This window comes from Musa acuminata, chromosome BXJ2-8 (assembly GCF_036884655.1).
Source record: "Musa acuminata AAA Group cultivar baxijiao chromosome BXJ2-8, Cavendish_Baxijiao_AAA, whole genome shotgun sequence".
In the NCBI taxonomy this organism is placed as follows: domain Eukaryota; kingdom Viridiplantae; phylum Streptophyta; class Magnoliopsida; order Zingiberales; family Musaceae; genus Musa; species Musa acuminata.
In genome coordinates, this window is record NC_088345.1 from 7699599 (window position 1) to 7722197 (window position 22599).

At 38.4% G+C, this 22599-nt stretch overlaps 3 protein-coding genes across 19 annotated transcripts; 1 reads left to right on the plus strand and 2 right to left on the minus strand.

The window, feature by feature from the left end:
• Positions 1–106: 106 nt before the first annotated feature.
• Positions 107–6117, minus strand: LOC135582879 (homeobox protein knotted-1-like 1). 6 transcript variants are annotated; one of them, XM_065120538.1, is made up of 7 exons: positions 5891–6117; positions 5521–5663; positions 5184–5406; positions 4986–5096; positions 4655–4817; positions 650–897; positions 107–549 (listed from the first exon to the last, which is right to left on the minus strand). In XM_065120538.1, the coding sequence occupies exons 3-7, from the start codon at positions 5394–5396 to the stop codon at positions 361–363; spliced, it is 924 nt and encodes a 307-aa protein (XP_064976610.1). In that variant the 5' UTR covers positions 5397–5406; positions 5521–5663; positions 5891–6117; the 3' UTR covers positions 107–360. The 6 variants fall into 6 exon arrangements, with proteins under 6 accessions (XP_064976610.1, XP_064976612.1, XP_064976607.1 ...); XM_065120540.1 differs by having other exon boundaries at positions 5184–5402; positions 5866–5968; XM_065120535.1 differs by having other exon boundaries at positions 5866–5968.
• Positions 6118–9957: 3840 nt separating this feature from the next.
• On the minus strand, positions 9958–15385 carry LOC103993329 (uncharacterized). Of its 10 annotated transcripts, none has more exons than XR_010489262.1 (4): positions 11801–15333; positions 10648–10732; positions 10388–10491; positions 9958–10240 (listed from the first exon to the last, which is right to left on the minus strand). XR_010489262.1 is itself a non-coding variant. In XM_065120541.1 (4 exons), exons 1-4 carry the CDS (start codon positions 11803–11805, stop codon positions 10164–10166), a joined length of 369 nt encoding a protein of 122 aa, XP_064976613.1. In that variant the 5' UTR covers positions 11806–11947; the 3' UTR covers positions 9958–10163. The 10 variants fall into 10 exon arrangements, 1 of the variants encoding a protein (XP_064976613.1); XR_010489261.1 differs by having other exon boundaries at positions 9958–10243; XM_065120541.1 differs by having other exon boundaries at positions 9958–10357; positions 10442–10491; positions 10613–10732; positions 11801–11947.
• Positions 15386–15551: 166 nt separating this feature from the next.
• Positions 15552–18228, plus strand: LOC135619008 (ubiquitin-conjugating enzyme E2 32-like). Of its 3 annotated transcripts, none has more exons than XM_065120543.1 (5): positions 15552–15895; positions 16505–16636; positions 16737–16821; positions 17370–17533; positions 17617–18228. In XM_065120543.1, exons 1-5 carry the CDS (start codon positions 15785–15787, stop codon positions 18037–18039), a joined length of 915 nt encoding a protein of 304 aa, XP_064976615.1. In that variant the 5' UTR covers positions 15552–15784; the 3' UTR covers positions 18040–18228. The 3 variants fall into 3 exon arrangements, with proteins under 3 accessions (XP_064976615.1, XP_064976616.1, XP_064976617.1); XM_065120544.1 differs by having other exon boundaries at positions 16526–16636; XM_065120545.1 differs by lacking the exon at positions 16505–16636.
• Positions 18229–22599: the final 4371 nt, after the last annotated feature.

Genomic DNA, 22599 nt, shown 5'->3' on the forward strand with positions numbered 1-22599 from the left:
CCTTTTGTAAATCCACAGAGAGAACTCTCCTTCCATGGCATTGAAAACTTTAATGGCTGAAGAAGATTGCAAGTCGTTGACCAAAGTTGTCACATGACCACTGGCAAACCTTAATGGATCCACAGTCCACCTAATAATTATAACCATTATATACAAGAATACAAGAAAAACTTGCCTGCAAGCTTCTCATGTCCTTTGTATTCAGGCCTCATCAACATTCAACACAATTTGAGGCTAACAAACTAAGGCAACCACACCAAGGCTAATATAGCCTCATCAATCCAACCATTATACACATCATGATAAAAGTGCATAGCAAGCTTGCAGTAATGGAGAAAGGAAGGGGAGCATTGGAGTGGCTTAAGGACCAATTGTACCACTGTCAAAGTACAACATCGTCCTGCTTGATCCACCACTCACTTCCTCCATTAGCGCGAAGCGCATGTCCTCCGATGGCTTCCAGTGCCTCTTTCTCTGGTTTATGAACCAATTGTTGATTTGCTTCTGGTTGAGACCAGTCTTCTCGGCTAGCTTTGCCTTCTCCTCTTCCTACACAAACCATTTCCATATGGTTAAGATGGACTCGCAACTGGCCGAAATGGAATTAGCTGAAGATGGACTTGTGTAATGAACAAGTCATAGAAATTACTGTTGGATATGGCCATCTGCAATGGCTGTTCCACCAGTCCAATAATGTCAACCTCGCATCCTTTGGTAGCTTCCCCTTCTTCCTCTTTTTCAAGAATTCCTTCCGCAGATTGCTCAGGTAGCCACTGTATTTTGTCAGCAGCATCTGCTTCAATTCATGGTCGGCCATGCGTGAACCACATTCCTGGACTTCCAAAGTCTCCAAATCCCCGCAACTAAGTTCTTCATCAGAGGATCCAATCACTTCCTCTGGGAAAATTTACAGAAGAGATCATGCCATAAACAAGACCATAATGAAGCACAACTCATAATACCAAACTACACTATAATACATCTTGGTAGTGGTCAGAAGTATAAATAAAAGGATAAGTGCAAGCCAAGTAATATTACAATGGTGTAAATCAAGATCAGCAAATATGCAAGTTAGTCACTTGAAACTGTTCCATCCACACCTCAAACCTCAAATGTCTCAGATACAAAAGAAAAATATATCAAACAGCCTTCCTAACACTGATAACTCATTTCAGTATTTTTGGATCTCACCAGCTGTTCAAAGCCTCCAAGAAAATAACAAAACACACAAGATTTCAATTCTTAACAATTGTTGCCTTCTTATACATAACACTGTAAAAATCAACCAATAAAGGTGACAAATAGCTTGGATTTCTAGCTTGAAACTAAAGTAATTTAAGCTTCTCCATTTGGAAAACAGAGCAGAAGACCCACAAATTTAGTAAATAAACATAGAGATCACTGGCATATTCTCATTTCCTAAGCACGGTGTCCTCATAATTTGGATTTCATTCCTGGAATTCTGTGTCTACTTCTGGAGGATCACATAAACAAAAATCAAATAAAAAATATTTGTAAAGTGGCTGCAGGACTGCATCTTCTCCGCGATTTGCTCTGCTTATGCCAACATTCAAAACCTAATAAAAAATAATTCACCCTACAGCTCTTAAGCCAAGACTGTCCTACACTGAATCTCTAGTTTCTACTATTCTAATCCATTCTTTACAATGTCACTTGATCTGGAAAAACAAGGATATTATCTGGCATATGGTAGTTATTATGCATAAGATGCACACGTGAATCACCACAATTTTTTATTTTTACAATCTTCTGAATACTGTCATCCACAGACGTTATAAGTATTCTTTCTCTGCTGGGAAATGCTTAAGATGGTAGAAGAATAATTTCCAACTCCTTAACCAATATTCCACACTCCGTAATTACTTATGTTTCATAAAATAAGTTTTCAAACATTACACAAGCAATAAGCACCCTTACCGAGTTAAGAGCCATTTATCAATAGTTCAACAAACAAATTTACTGATATCTACTGAGAGCATAGTACTCAGACATGTCCTCTCGTATTGTAATATACTTACATCAGCAGATTGGTTCTTGCCAAGACCAACTAGGCAAAGTAACACTTATAGCAGATCAACCTTTCCTTGATTGTAACTATTTTATGTTAGATAAGAAATCTTCAGGACACTTCATCCATCTATTTTTAAAGGTTACTGAGACAATTAAAGAATAACTATTGGTGTGTAATCATGAAATAATAATATGCATGTTTGAATTGCTACGAAGGTGAATAATTACAAAATCAATTAAACATAAAAATGTGTGGACACCAAAATTCAAGTGACAAGTTCACAAGATTGCAAAAAATATACCCATAGAAAATATAGCATTTCCTTTTGCCAAGTTGATGGATCACCAGCCAATCACTTAAGAACATGCAATTTTCAACCATAAAACGGTGAAAAGTACACATGATAAGAACAAAGAAATTCGATATGCTACATGTTGAACTAAAGATAAATATATGACTGCTATTGTGTATATCATTGCTAAATATGTCTTAGCTCATTTAGTAGGTATGTTATAAGCATTAAGTTAACTACCGCTAACAAAATTGTAAGATAAGAATGGATGTACCACATGGAAAAGATGCCACGATACTAGAGATGAGAATGAGTATGCAACATGGAAAAGGTTCCAATGCTACTAGTATAAAGATAATAGCATTTATAATCATTTTTTGCTATATTCTATACAAACAACAAGATAAATTAATTCTTATAATGTACACCAGATATAAAGGATGGTGAAGTTTCCAGACACGTACGTAATAATCATGACCTAGTTGCTCACTTGGATGTCAGTGTCCAAGTAATTCATACTTAGAGGATCAGGACTCCTCAGATCTGACATTCACTATGACATCTTCAAAGGGTCATTCAGTTCACAGTGAACATAGATTTAGCAAATTAATATGCCTGAATTTTAAGAATGCATGTCGCAATTTCACTTCATCTGCTTAGATGAGCATGGAATAACCTCATGGTGGCTGAACTATCAAAAAAGGATTTCTTTTGTTATTAAAGAGACGGAGAAACGACTTGCAGAACTGAATACAATGTAAGAAGAAAAGATCATTTTCTATTTCAGCTTCATTGTGTGTGAAGAGAGAGAGAGAGAGAGGTGTAGTTATTCGCAATTTTCCTCGTGGTGGTTCAATTATCAAATAGGGTTCCTTTTACTATTAAAGAGAGAGAAATGATTTGCAGTATTAAATCATAGATATCATCACAAATTCGTTAATACAGTGTAAGAAAAAAAAAGTGATCATCTTCTTTTTTGGTTTCATTTGAGTGAAGAGAGAGAGAGAGAGGTTTCAATATACATAATTTTCTCTTCAAAACCAAGCAAACAAAACATGCTCTTTCCTGATAAAACTGAATTAAGTGTCCCAAAAGTAGTAGTATTCTAAATGGCTAATTCTGTGTGAGCATCACTAGCAAAAGGCAGGTGTGTGAATCATACACTTACCCATCGATCAGATATAATCGAGAAACAACATGAAGTGCAGTAAGACAGTCCACAAAATCTTCTCAATAAAAACACTAAAAATGTCAACAAACAGATTGGCAGTTATATCCACAGAAGCCACAGTTCAGCTAGTCTACTAAAGAAGCATTACAATAAGTTATCATCATAATAATCTGAAGAATGTTGAGATAAAATGCTATCGACAGTTCAACATCCAAACGACGGTGCGCCTACATGACCAGGATCTTCCAGTAACCCTCATCAACAACGTCATTAATGTGATCAACATTCTCGAGTCATTTTCGGGGGGAAAAGTTCGATCCATCTAACCATTCAGAGTCATCTTCTAGTACCATCATTCTCCATCCCTTTATCAAACATCAAAAGAGCCATTTAATCTGAATACCGCAAGTGAATTAACACCACATGACTATGAAGCTAAGCTTGGATCAAGAAAACCCAATTCTTATCGCAGATTCGGCAAACACAAAATCTACACATATTCCCCAAACAAAATCTGGCTAGAACCCTAGCTTCTCCCTTAGAAATATAAACAGTGGACAACTCCAAGGTCACCTATTTCCAGATTAGCGAGCATTAAGATTAAAGCATCTTCGATTATAGCATAAAATAGAGAGGAAACAATCCTGAAGAAATGAAAGAGGCCCTTGAAGTCTTCTTCGAACACTGCTGCACTGATGTTAATTGCAGCAGCTTTCCAAGCAAAATCTTCCTAGAACGCTGTTACACATTCTTCAACAGCATCTCCTAAACCTTCAGACGCTTAGAGAGAGAGAGAGAGATAAAGGACAGAACCTACAAAAACCTAAGGTCAACTATCCTAAGATGAACCCTAATCTTTGGCTTAAGTTGGAGGAAAGGAATCGTAAGCCGTACCATAGTATTTTAATAAGAGAGACAGATTCTTCTTTTCCAAATAGGAGATTGATCAGACAACTCCTTCACGACCCTTCAAGATAGAGAAGCCAAGAGCAGGAAGACCTACAACGTTGGACCAATCCCTACGCCACCACCTATTCTGACACATCTGCACCCCATTTGCATGGACACGATTTGACTGCTCACTACCCCAACCCTAACACTCCACCATATCCCTCTTCTTCACCTTTTACACATAGGTTAGGCAATGATCAACAGTTACCAGAAGGCGAGTTCCCGGTGGCAGCGGAGGCTGTGGGAGCGGTGGACGGCCCTTTGCATAGATCGGTGAGCTGCATCTCGATGTGGTTGAGGAACGACGCAGCCTCGTCAAAGGGTTTCAAGAGCTCCTCCTTGTACCGGACCAAGACATGGCAGTATGATTCCTGCAATCAAGGCTTAGATCACAACAACATTCCTCGATCGTACGAGACCTCAAAAATTAATTAGCATGGAACAAGGCAATAAGATCCACTGCTAATCAATGAAACGAAGCGGCAGCAATGAGAGAAAGGAAGAGGTCGTAGCAGCTTCTCCGAGTCCTCTGCCGTTACCATGAACTCGTCGAGCTCCGGATCCGCCCCAATCTCCCCACCTCCCACGCTCGAGTAACTCTCCTTCCCGATCTCTTCCAAAAGCGTCGCCACCTCCGTCGGCGCCCCCACCTTCATGTACAAAACAGACACATCACACGCTGAACAGCTCTTAGATTCCTTGTTATCTTTACATTACTGTTCTATATACGTATATACCTTTCGGCACTCGATGTAGGCGGATAGAAGAGTCGGATATCGAGGATGGTTAGCTATCTGAGCTTTAATCAGATCCGTCAGATCCGACACGCCGCCGCTGCTTCCGGTCACCTCCGACGCGTCGCTGCTCCCTTGGCAGCTGGACGCCGACCCTACGGCCGGCGTGTCTCCTCCCCGCAGGATCCCGGGATGTATGCTATACAAATCTTCCATCTCCTCCTTGCTTCACAGACATGTTGCGTTAAGCTTAGCAGGTAAACAAAAGAACAAGAAGGAATGAGTTGGAACAAAAGAGAACCAGGCATGCATAAGACCGGGAGAGAAAGCGTTTGCTTACTAAACGGAAAGATAACGATAGAAATAGCAGACGGAGATGGAGGAATCGGGAAGCCCGGAGGTGCTAAATATGGCAGATTGATGCTAAAAATTGGAGCAACTCCTCTTTTAGAGACAGCGAACCGCAGCTTCCATTTGCCTCCACTGAGAGCAGGAAGAACAAAGTAAGAAGCACAGCAGCACGGAAGAAGTAATCCCATCTCCTACCTTTTCTGTTCTCTTTGGCTTGAAAGAAAAGAATAATCAGTTGTTTTAACTAAAATAAATGGTAAATAAATGAAAGAGAGAAGAATAGTTGGATTGTGAGGAAGAGAGAGAGGAAGAGGAGCAGCGAGAGGTGGCGCACGTGGAAGAAGGGTCCTTTATGGCACCTACAGCAGAAGGAACAGTGAGCAAAAGGGCAGCGACCGAGAGGATGGGGAAGGAGAAGGGGCCGCCGTATTTATAGCAGTCCCATCATCATCAAGGGCGACGTCATGATCAGCCACGCGTCGGGCCATGAGACGGCGTCGGCCTGATCGGACGGCCCGGGTGGCTCTCATGGGGAACAGCGTCGGCCCACATGCGAAGCCGGCCACTGTACCTTACTTTTCGTTGCTGTTCTCTTCTGCTTCTCTCGGCGCTTTTCTTCTCCCACGCCTCTCCCCTCCACCGCCGTTACCACGCTCCCCTTGCTCGAGCAGTTCCTGCGACAGATCACTGAAAGCTCTTAATAGGTTCCTTCGACACCATGATGCATGGATGAACGGGTGAGACCGTCATCGACACCTTCTCGCGCAATGCTTCCATCACTCGACTGCCTTTCTGTAGAAACCCTCCTCCCTCGCGCGCGTGTGCATGAAACAGAGACACAGAGAAGTAAGTGGTGGACGAAGCGAGAAGCCAAAGCGTTGGCTTCCATGATAACTTGTGCAGCGGGAGTAGCAGAACCCGAGCGAGGACGCGGGTTTTTAGGGGGGAAGACAGGGTTTTACCTTCCTGGACTTATTATAATCTCAAGCTCACCTGGAAGTAGAGTTCGCTTATTCCCACAGCAGTACTTTCTGTGCTCTAATCGAGGTAAAGGCTGAAAGCAGACCACAGAGGAGGAGGAGGAGAAGAAGAAATGGGAGCGCCAGTCCCCTTCACTGCTCAACGTCCGGCCGTCTGAAACCTGCTGTTTACCTAATTATTGGAGTGATGCAACGCATATTCTACCATGAAACTTGAGATAACTAAGATCACAGCTTGTAACATAATTCAGGCCCTGTATCAGAAACATGCACAAGCTGTTCCTAAAGGCTTCAAATCGGGCCAAAATTGTGCTTGTTTTCCTCGAGAAAACTCTTCATTTCATCTTCTTGAACGATTAAAAGATATTAATTATACATTTAGTGAAAAATATGATTAAAATTTTAAATATCAAAAAGAGATGAACTAAGACAGATAGTTATATTACAAATAGTGACTTTGGCTCACGACGAAGAAGATTAAATATTTTTTTTGATAGAATTTATATCCATTTTGAGGTAGATTTATGTGATTCAAACTTGTCGTTATTCGATTTTTCATAATATATATTATATTATATTATATTATATTATATTATAGCTTAAATATTTCATAATAAGTCACGGAGACAAAAACTTAGCTAATTTTTTGATTTAACACATAAAATTCAGAATTTGAAAGAATAATTATAAGAAATAGTTAAGATGGATGGATGATTTTTTGATATATTGGAGTTAAAGAGCAGATTTTGTTTATATTGCCTTCGTACATGATTTGACAATATTAATTGATTGAACAAACTAGATTTTTAGTGATGTCTGAAATTAAATGATGATGTGACATTCGATGCCACTGCGACTTGCCCGACATGCAACTGATACAACTCGTCTTCCTATTGCGTACCCTACGAAGGTTGAAGGAAACAAATGATAAAGAGGCCAGCAAGAATTTGAGGTCAGCACTCGAATGCTTATTAAGCTTAGCATTTAGATGAGTGGTTGTACGGAAGAAATGACTATGGAATTCGTGTCGAAGTTTGATTGCGATCGAACTTAGTTGAAACTTTCTACTTGGTTTTCTATTCGTTATTTATCTCCAATTTAATCAAAAGATATTTGTATTCGCATGCACATCAGAGGCACATAGAAGATCTTTTAAGGTATTGTTAACCTTGGGATCAATATCTTCAAATCTTTTAAGGTATTTAAGGTTAGTGATACATTAGGGGTTATGAATGTTAGATTATATAGTGTTATTTAATTAGATAAGATATATTATATATACGATTGAATTTTAATTATGATTATTGGTTAATAAAAATAAATTTGTATTAAAGTATGATTCCTTATGAGATAATCGATAGGAGAAAATCTCATAATAACTTATAAATAGACAGGACCTATAGGGGCTAAAGACTATAGTCTCCCTCTCAACCCTTCTCCCTAATCATCGTTTAGATAGGAAGAAAAGAGAAAGATATGGTTCTCCTTGCAGATTGATATAGATCCGACGATGATGCGCCTACAGATCATATAAGGTTTATTTTTTTAAACAACACTAAAATGTAAGCATCGTAATATTATTAGATCTAATTTATTTGATTTTAATCTTGATATAAAGGTTTTTTCACATTACATATAGCATGATTATAGACTTTATGTTAATAAAAAAAAAAGTATGTGGTCGTCTTCCCGAAAGGTTTCAATCCATTATGAATTAAATTTGACCAAATGTTATCCTTCCTAGTATCCAGCTCGATAAAAATTTTAAATAAAATATCCAAACTTGTTGATGACATCATATGGGATGATAATATCGAGCTAAAAGATTTCATATAATTAGGACAAAGAGGAGGGAGGGTTTGTTTGGGCATCAAGATTTATCCCCGATTAAAAGATTTATTTGTGTCAAAAGACTTCTTCCTCTTCTCAATAACAATAACAATGATAGCATGTGAGTCCCAAATGTGTGAGACCTTCTTGTTCCATTAAAACTTCCCATAACCTGTTAAAGGGATATCAGGATAGGTTTTATGATTACCATTGATAATGGAACTAGAGTTTCGGTATGGCATGACCCCTGGAATAATAGTAACATCCCCTTGAATTGTTGACCCACTTCTGTGAACATGGAGGTGGTATTTCATGTTTCCAAAGTACGTGATTTGATCTCTGATGACGACAGTTGGAATATGAAACAAATTTGTTTTGATCTTTGGTCGAACGCCGATGGCATGTGTGATAGGTATATATATATATATTTGCATGCATGCATGCATGCATCACCCGCTGTGATGATAAATGATATTTGACTGAGAACCCAAAAGGGGAACTGACTGTTGAAGTTGTATATAATGCTTTGACTGTATAACAGTGTGATGAAGAGAAGAATTGGTCTAGCTAGAAGTTGGAAGTTTAATTGGAACAAACTATCCATTTATTTTACTCTCAACTATACTCTTATTTTTATTTGTCATGTGTTCGAAGATTGATTCCCTTTAAGCTTATAAATTTTAATTTTTGATTCAATAATAATTCAATGTTTTTTTTATTATATGGATTCTCAGTAATACATGACTTTTGGAAGACCAACAACACCTGAACAAAATAACTATCAGGCTATGGGTGTTTTGGGTGAGCCACAGTTACGTCGTTGTGGCTAAGGATGACAACAGTTAGGTCAAACCAACTTTTCTACAAGGTTTGGTTCCACGTGAGTGACTACTGTAAGCATAGGGACAGATCTGAGGGACATCGGATGTAAGCAACTGTAGGAGATGTACTGTTCTTATAGGATCAGTATGATTTTACTTTGGTAATTGACGGCTCTTTTGTCATGCAGGAGGCTCGAGCTGACATGATGAGAGCTTCATCATCAAATTTAAAGATACCTTGATCTTGGGCTGTGGCGGTCGTCCCTGCAGCAACCATGGCAGGGTGTCTGACTGTCCAAACTAGTATGAACAAGCCGGAATCGCTTTCGGTTCATACTTCACACCACGTACAAGGATGGAACTGCTGGAATCCCTGGAAAGCTGCCATCATTTCTCCTTTCCCTTCGTCGTCTCTCTCCCCAAGCCTCACGCTGCGTGTCCTAAGTGGGCAAGGACGGACGCCACCTGAGAGCGAGTCTGCAAAGAACAGAGAGGAGCGCTCATCGCCACTCGCCCCCAGCTGACAGCGGTCAACGCTTCAATGCACTTATTTGGGTACCACAAAAACCTACGACCCTTTTCCTGAGCTCAGGTGGCGGTGAAGGTGGTGGTGGTGGCCACCGCTCGACTCTCCCTCGGCGACGCACGATGGCGACCCCTCTTTTCTCCTCCCCCTTCTTTTTGTTCTCATCCCACTGCACTCCTTCTCCCTCTACCATCGGTAGAGTACTGTGTCGACTCGCTGAAGATTATGATCACAGGTGTGTTAATTAGTAAGAGTTAAAAAGCATCTCATATCCGGCTCGAACAAGATTTGTGTTTCTGCAGGTCATCATCAGGAATATTTAGTTGCTGTTCACGGAGTGAAGCATGTTTCGACACATCATTTGTGAAAGTGATGCTCTTGGACCTATCACTCAAGCTTGCAAGTAGACCTGGTTCTCCTCAGGGAAGACGTGTAGACTTGTTCACCTCTACACAGCATCCGAAATTGATTTGTCTTAGATAACGCATGATAGGTGGCCCATGGCTGTCTTCAAATCTCGAGTGCCATATGTCAATAGTTGCAGACGTAACTCTACTGCAGAAAGTTTTGTTTCAGATACATAGCACCGTTCTTCCCAGGCTAATTTAGGTGTTACAGCACTTGATATCAGGATATTAATGGAACACGAAGAACAAACAATTTCAACCCCTGCAACAGTGATAGCAAATTTTGACTCACCAAGCATCTCCTAGATTAGCTTCTTGGATTGTTTAAGATGGTTAATGCATGCACCTTCATCGAAGTCCACAATAGCTGCTGGTAGCTCTGGGAACTTGTAGAGCCTGTGAAGAGCAATCCCATCAGTCACAGTATAAAGCAATTGTAGACATCGTTTTCATGTCTCCATCATGCCGTATACACTCTGGGTTTACTTTAATGGATCTGAAAGTTTCAAGACTTAACGTGAAAGCAGTAGAATACACGTTATGCGGTACAACCTGGCGGGGATGTCGGAGGGAACGGCTTCCCGCTCTCCTCACCTGCGGCCGAAGCGGCGGGTTTCGCAGGCCGCATGCGACGATGCTGGACGGAGGCAATGGTCAATAAAGGTAATATCATAATTAAAAAAACTGTGAAATTTTTTGAAAATTAGGACATTAACTAAATTTTTTTAGAAAAATTAAATTTCTTTTCTTTTCTAAGGTTCTATTTTTTATATTTTTCTGTCCTTTAATGTTTCAGATATGATATATAAAGAAAACTTTCATCATTCAAGGACTTCATATTTTTAAATAGGATTATAATTTTTGTGCCCCTACGAAAACTATTAAAAACATTATAAGTTTATTAAAAAATAATAAAACCCACTCAAAATTCAATTCAAACTACCTTACAAAGCATATTTCAAATAGGTATGAAGAACATATGAAAAAGTTGATTCCTATACTATTTATAATGTAAATAAAAAGTATCTTTGTAGAGATACCAAAATTATTATAACTGACACAGCAATAGCAATAGATGGATTCGTATGGATCGATACAATGTAAAAAGACCACAGTTTTTCGATTTGCCTAGTCAAAGGTTCACCCTTTTTGTTTCCATATATCGAAGATGGACAATGGTCGATTTATAGCACATCTGCCCGTTGAAATTTAGGGGAAAATTGCGTAAAAGACATAAAGATCTTTTAAAGGAGAACTTGATGAGTTTGGTGAGCCTATTCATCCAGATGAAAGGTAGCATTACTAAAGAAATCTAACAATTACTTCAACAAATTAATGCTTTTTGCCTCGAAGAAACTGTCATTGCTACCCATAAAAAAATTATTATAAGAGAATTAATTTTTTGCAATCTACATAGCAATTTGTAAAAGTTCAAAGTGTTTTAAAGAAGGAAATGATTAAACTAGTACATGATTCATGATCATCTTCTATACCTTTCAACACAAGTAGCACAGGGAACTGTTTAGCATGAAGGCACTTAAAAAAAGGTTTTGCCACTTCCTTTCTCTCTTTTATGGCAAGGAAAAATTACTAGCAGATGAACACAGTCTTGTCCTAAAAGTGTGGATAACTTATTTCATATTTAAGATCAAACAAAGATAGGCAGAACCACAAAGATAAAATGGAAAAAGGATTTAGTCCATACCGCATTGTAGTAGGTCTCAACAATTATCCAAACTTATTTTGCATCCAGCAGTAAAAAGCTGCAAATTTGATCTGAAAATGTACTTGAGCTTCCAGGATGAGAATGCAGGTCTCCATTTATATCTGAAGGAATGAGACTAGGATGATTATTCTTCTGCAACAACAACACTAATTTCACCCTTCTCTAGCATGTCATAAAAAGCTCTTGTTCTCCTCTGCTCATTCCAGTGGTACATCTTCCACAGACCACCGGCAAATAATCCCAGTGTAAGGCCAATGCAGATCTCCTTGACAACACTAGGACCCTTGAGGGTAGCATGTGCAATTTTATGAGCAGCCATCTATCTTTAGCAAACAACAAACTAGAATGTGCTGGACAGAAGAATAAGTGTTAGGCAAACTAGAAAGTACTCTCTGTACTTATCTGCTTTTTCTTTCTAAATTGAAGCATAACAAACCGAGAACAGATAGATCTACTCAACTTAGGCAAAGTCTAATAGAAGACATAAAATATCAATGTCAAGTATCTTGAAATTAGCTTTTATAACAAAGACAATATCCAGTAAAGATTAACCTGTTAAAAATTAACACCCAACGTAAAAATGAACACCCAATGTAAGCAAGACAGGGAATTTTATTTTCAATAAAAGAAGTATAAATTAGCACATTGGTACAGGAGAGTTGAACAGGAAGCAGATGGTCATCAAGAGGTCATGTGAAAGTGTTAATGAGAACACAATGACAAGCTAAAATTGTGAAACTACAATGACCCACAATATATTTTAAGAATAAAAAGGTCGTACCCAGTGCACGAGGCTCCCACCAATGCAGGGTCTGAGAAGGGTCAATGCACATAGCCTTATCTTTAAATATTTAAAGAGGCTGTTTCCATGACTCAGATCCTGATCTCCCAGATTGCAAAGAAACATCTTTACCGTTGTACCAAGGCCCACCCTCAATGACCCGTAATATATGACAAGTATAAAAAGAATGTAGAAAGTTCTTCATCTGGACCTCCCAATCCTGCTCATCCAATATCGTCCAACTGTTTTAATGTCCTCCAACCAACAAAACTTATCACATAGTTATGTGTTGGATCTATCTAATTAGAGATACTCATACAGCAAGCATAATACATGGTAGTGACTGTTTGCATATTACGACATAACTACCAACAATGGAAATGTGAATTTCAGAATTTTAAATAGGATCCTGTCTCAATTTTCACATGCTGTGAAAAAGCTAAATTGAGTAAGACTCTTGCATTAATCATCATACCCAGCTTCAAAGACGAATATGCCATTCAACTTGCAAGATAAGAGATATCGAGGAAGAATTGATGAATCTAATTTGGTTCACATGTTCAGATTTCAGTGTCAAAGAAGAATTGATGAATCTCAGAGGGCATGAATCCCAAACCTCATTAACTATGTCTCAAAAGTAAAAGCATGTCAAATAATATTCATGAAGCTAGACGTTATAGAAAATTTGCATGTCACCTATTAACATAAAAAATCAACTGAACCAAGTTCTTCAAACTACATTTGCAGATATCACAGATGTCCCTTTTCTGAGTACTAGAACCTCTCACTAATAGGACACCTTATAAAAGAAGGAAATATCGTATTTATAAGACTTAAGTCCTATGCTTTAGGACACCAATTTTTGTCCCCAAAAGCAACGAAAACCAACAGATCACAGCCAACTCCCACACTTTCAAATATCTCCACACATGTTTGCTTTCAACCTTTTTCATTGTAATTGAGATATAACAAACATATCATTTGTAGGCATCTAAGAACACTTAAACAAAGTTTTGGAGCTTAATTTTACCCATTCTATGAATAAATCATATTTGGTCGCAATACTTCTTTTTGATCATTTAACAATTCAACTAACTTATAGCATATTATCCTGACACAAACAAGTGAGTAAATGCCTCAGCTTAAAAGGTTGCCTGATCCCCTCCGCTTTTAAAACATGTGAAAAAAAAAAAACAGACAGCTCACTGTGCATTTTTTTGGATGATTCGAAATAGAATTGAAACAGCTGATTAATCAACCACAGGAACAAGAAGATAAATAGATGGAGAGGAGAAAGGGAGGAAAGGAGGATAAAAGGAACAGAAAACAGTACAGAGGGAGAAGAGAGAAAAAAAGAGAAAGAGAGAAGATGGAAAGAGAGGAAATGAGGCCCACCGATAGATGACTTTGTCATAAATAACAGACCTTTGAGGACAGATATAAAGTCCTTGGGTAGTTTGTCAGCCACTCTTTTTTAAAAGGAAACACATGGGTAAACTAAAAAACACAAAAAATAAATAGAAACGAACTGTAAAACAACACAAATAGATTAACAGAAGTGGAAAAAGAAATCAGGTGCAAAGGAAACATATGGTGTAGACTATCTTAAAGAACAGAAAAAATTCCAAATCATAAAGTTTTTCAAATGCCTGCATCAGTAAAAATGAACTACGTTCTCACTCTTATGCACCAAATTTAGTACCAAAAGTTAAAGCTACTACCTCTGGTAGCATGCAAATGACAAGCATAATGTCAATAAGAAATTTCAACTTTCCAAAACGCAGAGCATAAATGATTCAATCATTTAAAAGTAGCCAAAATAGAGAAGTAGGTTGGAGAATTATATCACAGCACGTACAGCTTAGACTAATTTCAAGTTATACCACTAAACTTAGGATTTCAGATGGTCTTTTAATCAGTATACCTGCCCTTTTTCAGAATTTTATCTGAACCAAACTCTGAAATTAGTTGAGCTACTCCTGCACCAAAATTCCCTCAATTGAAGAAAAAAATTCTCTATTCTTTTTCACTCAAGATAAAAACCTCCATCATACAAATCCAATAGAAGACCTTTTCTCGCTTAACTCCCTGAGATTTATCATCATGAAATTCTGTAAACTTTAACCATCATCATACAATCTGATACACAAGCCTAGCTTAGATCTTAACAAACGAACATAGCATATAAACTCGCTACAAGTAGGCTTTTTCCGTGTCCAAATTCTTTGTCTTTTATTTTTTGGGACACGACTGACATCACTGACATCCAAATATATTGGAAACAACAATACGTAGACCCCCCCCCCCACGATTTCCATTCGTGCAACGCGAGACCAGCAACGATACCGCCACTGTTCGTTAGTCAACCCCAAATCACCCAATAACCTAAATCTTTCATCCCTAACAAAATCGTTAACCAGTAGTATCTACAAATTCATCATCTGCTTTTACAAAACCAAACAAAAATCGTTTTACCCATCTCAGGATTTGGAGAACAAATTGGGGCAAACCCACCTCAGATCTTCAAACGACACAATCGAGCGGCGGGTGCAACAGATCGAGATCCTTACTGATTGAAACCTAATTTCACAAATCGAAGAAGGGAAAAGGCGGAACAGATAAACCTTGTGAGATCCTGATATCACCTTCGCCGCACCAGAGATCGGTTTCGCACACCGCCACAGGCGAAGAGGCGTCGATCGAGTTTATCAAGCCCGTTGCCGTTTGGAACATAACAGAAATGTGCAAATACGCCACGTTACGAAACCCGATACGTTTTTAACGTTTGTTGGTGGTTTCCTCGCCACATACCAATCAATCTTCGAAGCACTATAAGACACGTGTCTCGATTGCTCGTCTCCACGTGGTCCTCATCGGAAACACGTCATTCCGCGTAGTCTTCCATATAGTATTTTATTAATTAAATCCAATTAATTAAGGAAGCTTTGGAATATTATCTACCCTTCTGGCGATAGCTCGGCCCTGCCCCCTTCTCGTTCTCGTTGTGGAATCTGATTCCCGCTGCCCGGTTGAGAAAGTAGCGGCGGGGGGAATATTATCTACCCTTCTGGCGATAGCTCGCCTTTGCTCCCTTCTTCCCCCTTCTCGTTCTCGTTGTGGAATCTGATTCCCGCTCCTCGGTTGAGAAAGTAACGGCGGGGGCTAATCGACAGCCTGTGGCCATGGCGGAGGAGCGGTACAACCGGAGGAACCCGGCGGTGAAGCGGATCCTCCAGGAGGTGAAGGAGATGCAGTCCAACCCCTCCGACGACTTCATGAGTCTTCCTCTCGAGGTAATCGATATGTTCCAAAAACCCTAGATCCAACGGCCCATTATTTTGTGCGATTATTCATCCTCGTTTTCGTTGGGTTGTGAACCGACCCTTGGGGTGTCATAATCGGCTTTCTTATTTGGAAAATCGGTTCTTGGTCGGAGACGGTGAGATGACGATGCATAGTTTCCGAATTCGACGTTGGTTGATGGACAGGTGGATTAGTTTCCTACAATGCATGGATTGAAAATTAGGGTATATTGGTTTTAAGGTGTGTTGTAATTAAATTGAATATTTATAGAAGGGAAGCCTTTAAGAATTTTCTCATTGTTCTTAGACTAATTTGGATTTGTGTTTCAAGTCTATTAGAGTCTCTTCTGGCACGTTTTGATTTGATAGATATTTGCATCTATTGTTCTACATTTTATATGATATGCTTTGGAAGGTTGAATAGGGGCGTATTCTTTTGAGAATTTTCTGCAGTAAGATCGGAATTATTATGTTCATCTAGAGCAATTAACGAAAACAAAAATGTTCGTTAGGAAGGTATACTTTCATTAGTTAAATTTCTTCATGACTGCTGAATGCATATGGTGCAACTTTTCAAACGACATCTCTCATGTTAACCAGGAAAATATTTTCGAGTGGCAGTTTGCCATTCGAGGGCCTCAGGATACTGAATTTGAAGGAGGAATCTATCACGGACGGATCCAATTGCCTGCTGAATACCCACTTAAGCCCCCTTCCTTTATGTTTTTGACCGTAATCACCTATTTTCCTTTCAAATTCTTCAAAACTCATCAAATAGAGTTTTCTTGGTATCTTACTAACAATGATCCTTTAAATTTGAATTGTTATTCAGCCAAATGGTCGTTTTGAAACACAGACCAAGATCTGCTTAAGCATATCAAATTATCATCCTGAACATTGGCAACCATCATGGAGCGGTATGTGGTTTATTCTTCTTGTTCTAGTCTGGTCCTTTTCTCCCTCTTTGTTTCTGATGGTATTGGTTTTGGACCAGTGGCCTCTCTAGCAGTGTTTATATGTTTGCAATATGCCAAAGTTATACCTAATGTCATTTCTATTTTATCATTGTCCACTAACTGGTCTGCTATCTGAGTTTTGTGTATGTCTTTTCACGTAACCGATGAGTGTAGAATTAACAAAAAAAAAGTGCAGCTTGATACAATATGAGCTCCTAGATTATGCTTCTGGAACTTCCAACCTTTCCAGTTCATTTACTTTGACAAAAGAATTTTTGGCAGGCCAATACTCAACTTTAAGAGCTATATCTAGATTGATTCCTTGTGGAATAAGTTAGCTTGAATTCCATAATTAGTACTGCTATGATAGAAAGTTCCAAGATCTTTTGTAATAACTTATATGATGTGCCTTTTGTAAGTCTATTATTTCATCAATGTAAAATTCCATGAGTGGAATATATCTATAGAGTAATTGATAAGGCTACAACATTTTTTCATCTTGTTTCCAGTGCGAACAGCATTAGTTGCCCTAATTGCGTTTATGTCAACTAATCCCAATGGAGCTTTGGGTTCTTTGGATTACAAGAAAGAAGTGAGGCGTGAGCTTGCCATCAAGTCCCGTGAAGCAGCTCCTAGATATGGCAACCCAGAGAGACAAAAGTTAATCGATGAGGTTCAATTTGCCTCCATTTTAGATTCTATCATTTTGTAGTTATCAGATGTACATGCCTGATGTGCAAAGTATTGCTGAACCAGATTCATCAGTACATGCTGAGTAAAGCTCCCCCTGTGCCTCAACTTCCACCAACTCCAACCACTGAACCTACAGATAATTTGGTAACTGAAGATCAAGTCACTGCTAATTTGGATGCTATTACAGCTGCAGAGGATCTTCCAAACCAGGAATCAGATCAGAGAGCCATAGAAGATGGGCATGAGGTTCGTGTCAATGCAGCTGAAGGGCCGCTAAGAGTTGGCATAAGTGCTGGAGCAAGTTTAAGGTTGCCAGCGGTCGAGGTGCGTGAGCTGCACCAGAGGCCTGCTGCTAGAGTTCAGAAGCCCTTGGATGATCGTTTTCTCACTTGGGCTGCCATCTGGTTGGTGGTTGCTATTTTGCTCCTCTTAGTGAAGAAGTTTTTGAAATCTAATTCATTTGCTGGATATATGGGTAGCTTGTAAATAAAAAAAAAGAATGAAGTTTGGTTTGAAGATAAATTGTGTTGGATGTAGCTACATGTTAGAGAAGCTCGTCTGCTCATTGATTACTACAGTAAAATGTTGATTCTTGTTCACAGTCTATGTCAGTATGATTTTCTACTGGTACTTTTGCAATGTAAAATGTATGCTCTATAGCATATTATTGACTTACATCACTATCGCACTATTGGTATTAAGTAGTCGTTTATGCTTATATAAGAATGATTCTCCAGATGCCCCCGTGATTTCTGAACATATGTTTATTTATTAGATATTAATATTCATTCATAAGAAGCTTTTCTTTTTAGGTATCACCTGACAGATACTTGTGCTACTTATCTAAGCCATTGAAATCTCTTTTTTTTTCGCCTTCATGTACTAATTTTTTGCCTGTATCTTCAGGATAAGTGATTACTTGGTTGTTCATTCATATAACAGCTCTAACAGAGCAGTGCATTTTGGTTTCTCTTCCCCTCTTGTTACATGGACAGGTTAACCAGGGTCTTTAAGGAAAAATGTGTTGCTGCATTCTAGGAACAAAGCTACATCAGAAGTAATGGTTTCTAGAATTTGATAGGTGCAGTTTTGTTGGTTGATCCATGTTTGCAAATTTACCGATGCCTCCGCAACATATTGCCTGGTGACGAGTCTTAAATGTTTCATTGATCATCTTGATTTGATGCATGAGGAACTTGACATTGATTTTCAAGACACTATCACACCATGGTTTGATTATTCATAGCAATTTTTTTTTTATAACATGGTTTGATAACATATTGCCTGGTGAGAGGAGTCTTAAAAGTGTCATTGACCATCTCTAGTCTGATGCTCTTAATTTTGAAAACAACTGCACCATGTTTTGATTATTGATAACAATATTTTCTGGTGGTGAGTGTTGATATTTTTTCTGGTCATCTCTGCAGCTGCAGAAATTCTCTGATTGATGTTAGCTGCTTAAGCATTAATGGTATAAAAAAAAGCCTTCACAAAGGGACTGCAGAAATTCTTTGTCTTGGTATAGCAGAGTGCTTCATTTGATCAATGATGTCAATTCATTCATTATACATGCATTAGTATCTATCTGCCTTGACATTTGAGTTGTGAGATTGAAAGTGTTAAATGGCGTCAAAAGGTGCTAAGGTCCAAAAACGTTCGAGGCGCTAGACGCTCGCCTGAGCGAAGCGAGGCGCTAAAATATAAAAATATATAATATAATTAATAAATATAATTATTTAAAATTTTAAATAAAAATATGTTATTAAATTAAAAAAATCTAAGATACAAAATCACAATGTCACATTAACAAAAAGTTTCAAAATTCAAAACATTAAAATTTTACATCAAAGTCATTCATCATAATCAATATTATCGTCATTTTTACACAAATCATCTTCATTGAATTCGTCTTCTTCCTCTTGTTCTTCGATTCCTTCCTCTTCATCAAGATATGTTTCATTCTCTATATCTTCAATAATAGCAGGAGCCGAGCTTGATGCTTTTGCACTCATTTTTCTCTTTAACATCTGTCTTGTATATGTTTATAATTCTCCAGCACATAAAGATCTTGCCACATCTCCCCACGTCAATCTATCATCTTCAAATACAAGCTCGTCTTCAGCATCTTGCAAGTTAGCACCCATTTCTCCTACTAACCACTCATTTGAATCATCAATATCTTGCAATGAGATTGAATCAAATCTATTTTTCAAATCATGATGAGTCTTCAAAGCTTGATTATACTTTATGTAAACAAGATCGTACAATCGTTGATGTTTTAACCGATTTCTTCTTTTCGAGTGAATCTGTCATGTCATATAATTTAAAAATATATTAATATATATATCTAAATAAATAAATTAATTAAAATAAAAATATTTAGTAATACTTACATGCTCAAAGACACTCCAGTTTCGCTCACAACCCGAAGCACTACATGTCAAACTAAGTACTTTGATAGCAAATTTCTGTAAGTTCGGGGTGGAATTTCCAAATAGACTCTACCATTCAGCTGCAAAATTTATGTTATTATTAGCAATAACATAGTAACATAATATATATGAAATTAATTATATCAAATTATTAATACCTGGAGAGGTAGTTGTCTTGGATCGAACGACAATTGGAATTCCAAAAAGACCTTCAGCATTTTTATATAAAGATAATTTATGAATAATCTTATCTTGAACCTCAATGCTGAGAACTAATCTTGCAACACACTGATATAACCCACCCAAAACTTCTGCATCAAATCCAACAGATTTAATCTTATAAAAGAATTCAGGGTTCAAATAATATCCTGTTGCATGTAAGGGACGATGAAGTTGACAATTCCATCTTTCGTCAATGATTGTAAAAATTTTCTCATATTTTTCTTCATTTTCATTAAAAGATCTTTTAATCGTCTCCTTTGCTCTATCCATAGTCTCATAAATATATCACATTGCAGGCTTATTTTCATTATCCACCAACCGAAGGACTCGAACAAAAGGGCCCATTACCTTTAATATATAAACTACATGATTCCAAAAGGATGGCATTAAGATGATATCAGCAGCCCTCTTGCCTTTTGCTTCTTTTGCCCATTTGCTTGTCACATATTTCTCAGAGATAAACATATTTCTCAGAGTATGTTTTTGACGATGCACGCTTTGTAATGTCAAGAATGAAGTAGCAAATCGGGTAACACAATGTCTCATTAATTCTTTATTCCCTGTAAATTCTCTCATCATATTCAAAGCCCCAATATGATTATAAAGAAATCCAACAACAAAAATTGCTCTTTCTAAGATTTTCTTGATTTCTAAGATCTTTCCAATATCTTCCAACATTAAATCAATACAATGTGCTGCACATGGAGTCCAATACAAGTGTTGTCTTTTTTATTCAAGCAATTTACCTGAGACAAAAGATAACAAAAATGATAAGACTTAAGAGTTTAACACACTTAATTGAAGATAAAATAATTAACAAAAATAAAAGGTGAATATTACCAGCTAAAACATAGTTGCTTCCAATTGTCGGTTATGATTTGAACGATATTTTGTTCTCCAATTTCTTCCACGAAGTTGTCAAGTAAATCATATATCTTGTCTCCAGATTTTACAAAAGATGAAGCATCTATCGACTTCACAAATATAGTCCCTAAAGAACAATTAACCATAAAATTAATTATACTATTGTGCCTCCTGTCAGTCCAAACATCTGACATTATAGAGCAACCATGTGTTGCCCATGATTCTTTATGACCCTTTAGTAAGTCATTTGTATAATTCAACTCTTTTTGCAGCAATGGAACTCGCATCTCATAATAACTTGGAGGTTTTAATCCTGCACCATATCTTCCAATAGCTTCAATCATATCCTTAAAACTATCTAAACGAGTTGTACTAAGGGGAAGACCAGCCTGATAGAAGAAGCGAGCAATATGCTGAATTGTTCTTCCTCTTATTTCTTTATCACAAGCATCACTTATATTTGTTTGTCTCAATTTTGAGCCTCATGTTTGCCCTTGTTGTTTCTGGGATCCTTGAAGCATATATAGATCCATCGGTCCTTTTCTACCTTTCTTAGTACTCATAACTTCTTTTTCCTTTTCACTTGGGTTAATACTCACAGAATAATCTTCTTCTTATCCCTGAGATGTTCAACATTGTCTTCTGGTAAATTCCCATAAGATTCATTCTTTTATGTCTTCTTTTCATTCATATAATTCAGCAACTTTTCTTTTACCTCAGGTGGACATTTTTTTCAAGCTGCTACATTCTTGAAATTTCCTACTAGATGTTGTTTTGGACGAAAAATACCACCTCTGGTAGTCTTATCGTAGAATATGCAAGTCACCGCATTAGGATCTTTCGGATCCTTCAAATAATTATACTTCCATGCAGGATCTTTTTTTTGATACCATCGGAGACTATTGAGTTGCTCTCTACACTTGCCATTTACGTTGAAACCTAACAATAATTTCAAATAAATAAAAATTAACAACATTAAAATCAAAATAATATATTATTAATCTATTAACAGAAAATTAATCATTTTAAAATTTAAATAAACTTAATATTAAGAGTATACTGAGCCTGATGGAGAAACGAGGAAGCAGCGGCGAGCGGCGACGGCAGCAGTAGCGACGAGCGACAGCAGCGGCGAGCGGCGGCAGCGGGAAAGGGAAAGGGAGCAGAAGGCGCGAGCAGCGGGAGGCCTCGAGGGAGGCGCGAGCAGCGGGAAGACTCGCGGGAGGGCTTGCAGGAGGCGAGAGGGCTCGCGGGAGGCGTGAGCAACGGGAGGGCTCGAGGGAGGCGCGAGCAACGAGAAGGCTCGCGGGAGGGCTCGTAGGAGACGCGAGCAGCGAGAGGGCTCGCGAGAGGCGCGAGCAGCGGGAGGGCTCGCGGGAGGGCTCGTAGGAGGCGCGAGCAGCGAGAGGGCTCGCGGGAGGCGCGAGCAGCGGGAAGGCTCACGGGAGGGCTCGCGGGAGGCGCGAGCAGCGACAGCGGCGAGCAGCGGTAGCGGGAGCAGCGGCAGCGAGCGACGAGATCAGGATCG

Excerpts from the sequence above, each read along its gene's own strand:
- LOC103993329 (XM_065120541.1), bottom strand. Across the intron at positions 10,492-10,612 it reads GTGTATTCTACTGCTTTCAC|GCTCTACAAGTTCCCAGAGC; the intron begins GTTAAGTCTTGA and ends TGCTCTTCACAG. Across the intron at positions 10,358-10,441 it reads TATTGTGGACTTCGATGAAG|GGGTTGAAATTGTTTGTTCT; the intron begins GTGCATGCATTA and ends TCACTGTTGCAG.
- LOC135582879 (XM_065120538.1), bottom strand. The coding sequence starts at position 5,396 with ATGGAAGATTTGTATAGCATACATCCCGGGATCCTGCGGGGAGGAGAC. Across the intron at positions 898-4,654 it reads CACCGGGAACTCGCCTTCTG|AGGAAGTGATTGGATCCTCT; the intron begins GTAACTGTTGAT and ends AAATTTTCCCAG. Across the intron at positions 550-649 it reads GCAGATGGCCATATCCAACA|GAAGAGGAGAAGGCAAAGCT; the intron begins GTAATTTCTATG and ends TGGTTTGTGTAG.
- LOC135619008 (XM_065120543.1), top strand. The coding sequence starts at position 15,785 with ATGGCGGAGGAGCGGTACAACCGGAGGAACCCGGCGGTGAAGCGGATC. Across the intron at positions 15,896-16,504 it reads TCATGAGTCTTCCTCTCGAG|GAAAATATTTTCGAGTGGCA; the intron begins GTAATCGATATG and ends CATGTTAACCAG. Across the intron at positions 17,534-17,616 it reads GACAAAAGTTAATCGATGAG|ATTCATCAGTACATGCTGAG; the intron begins GTTCAATTTGCC and ends TTGCTGAACCAG.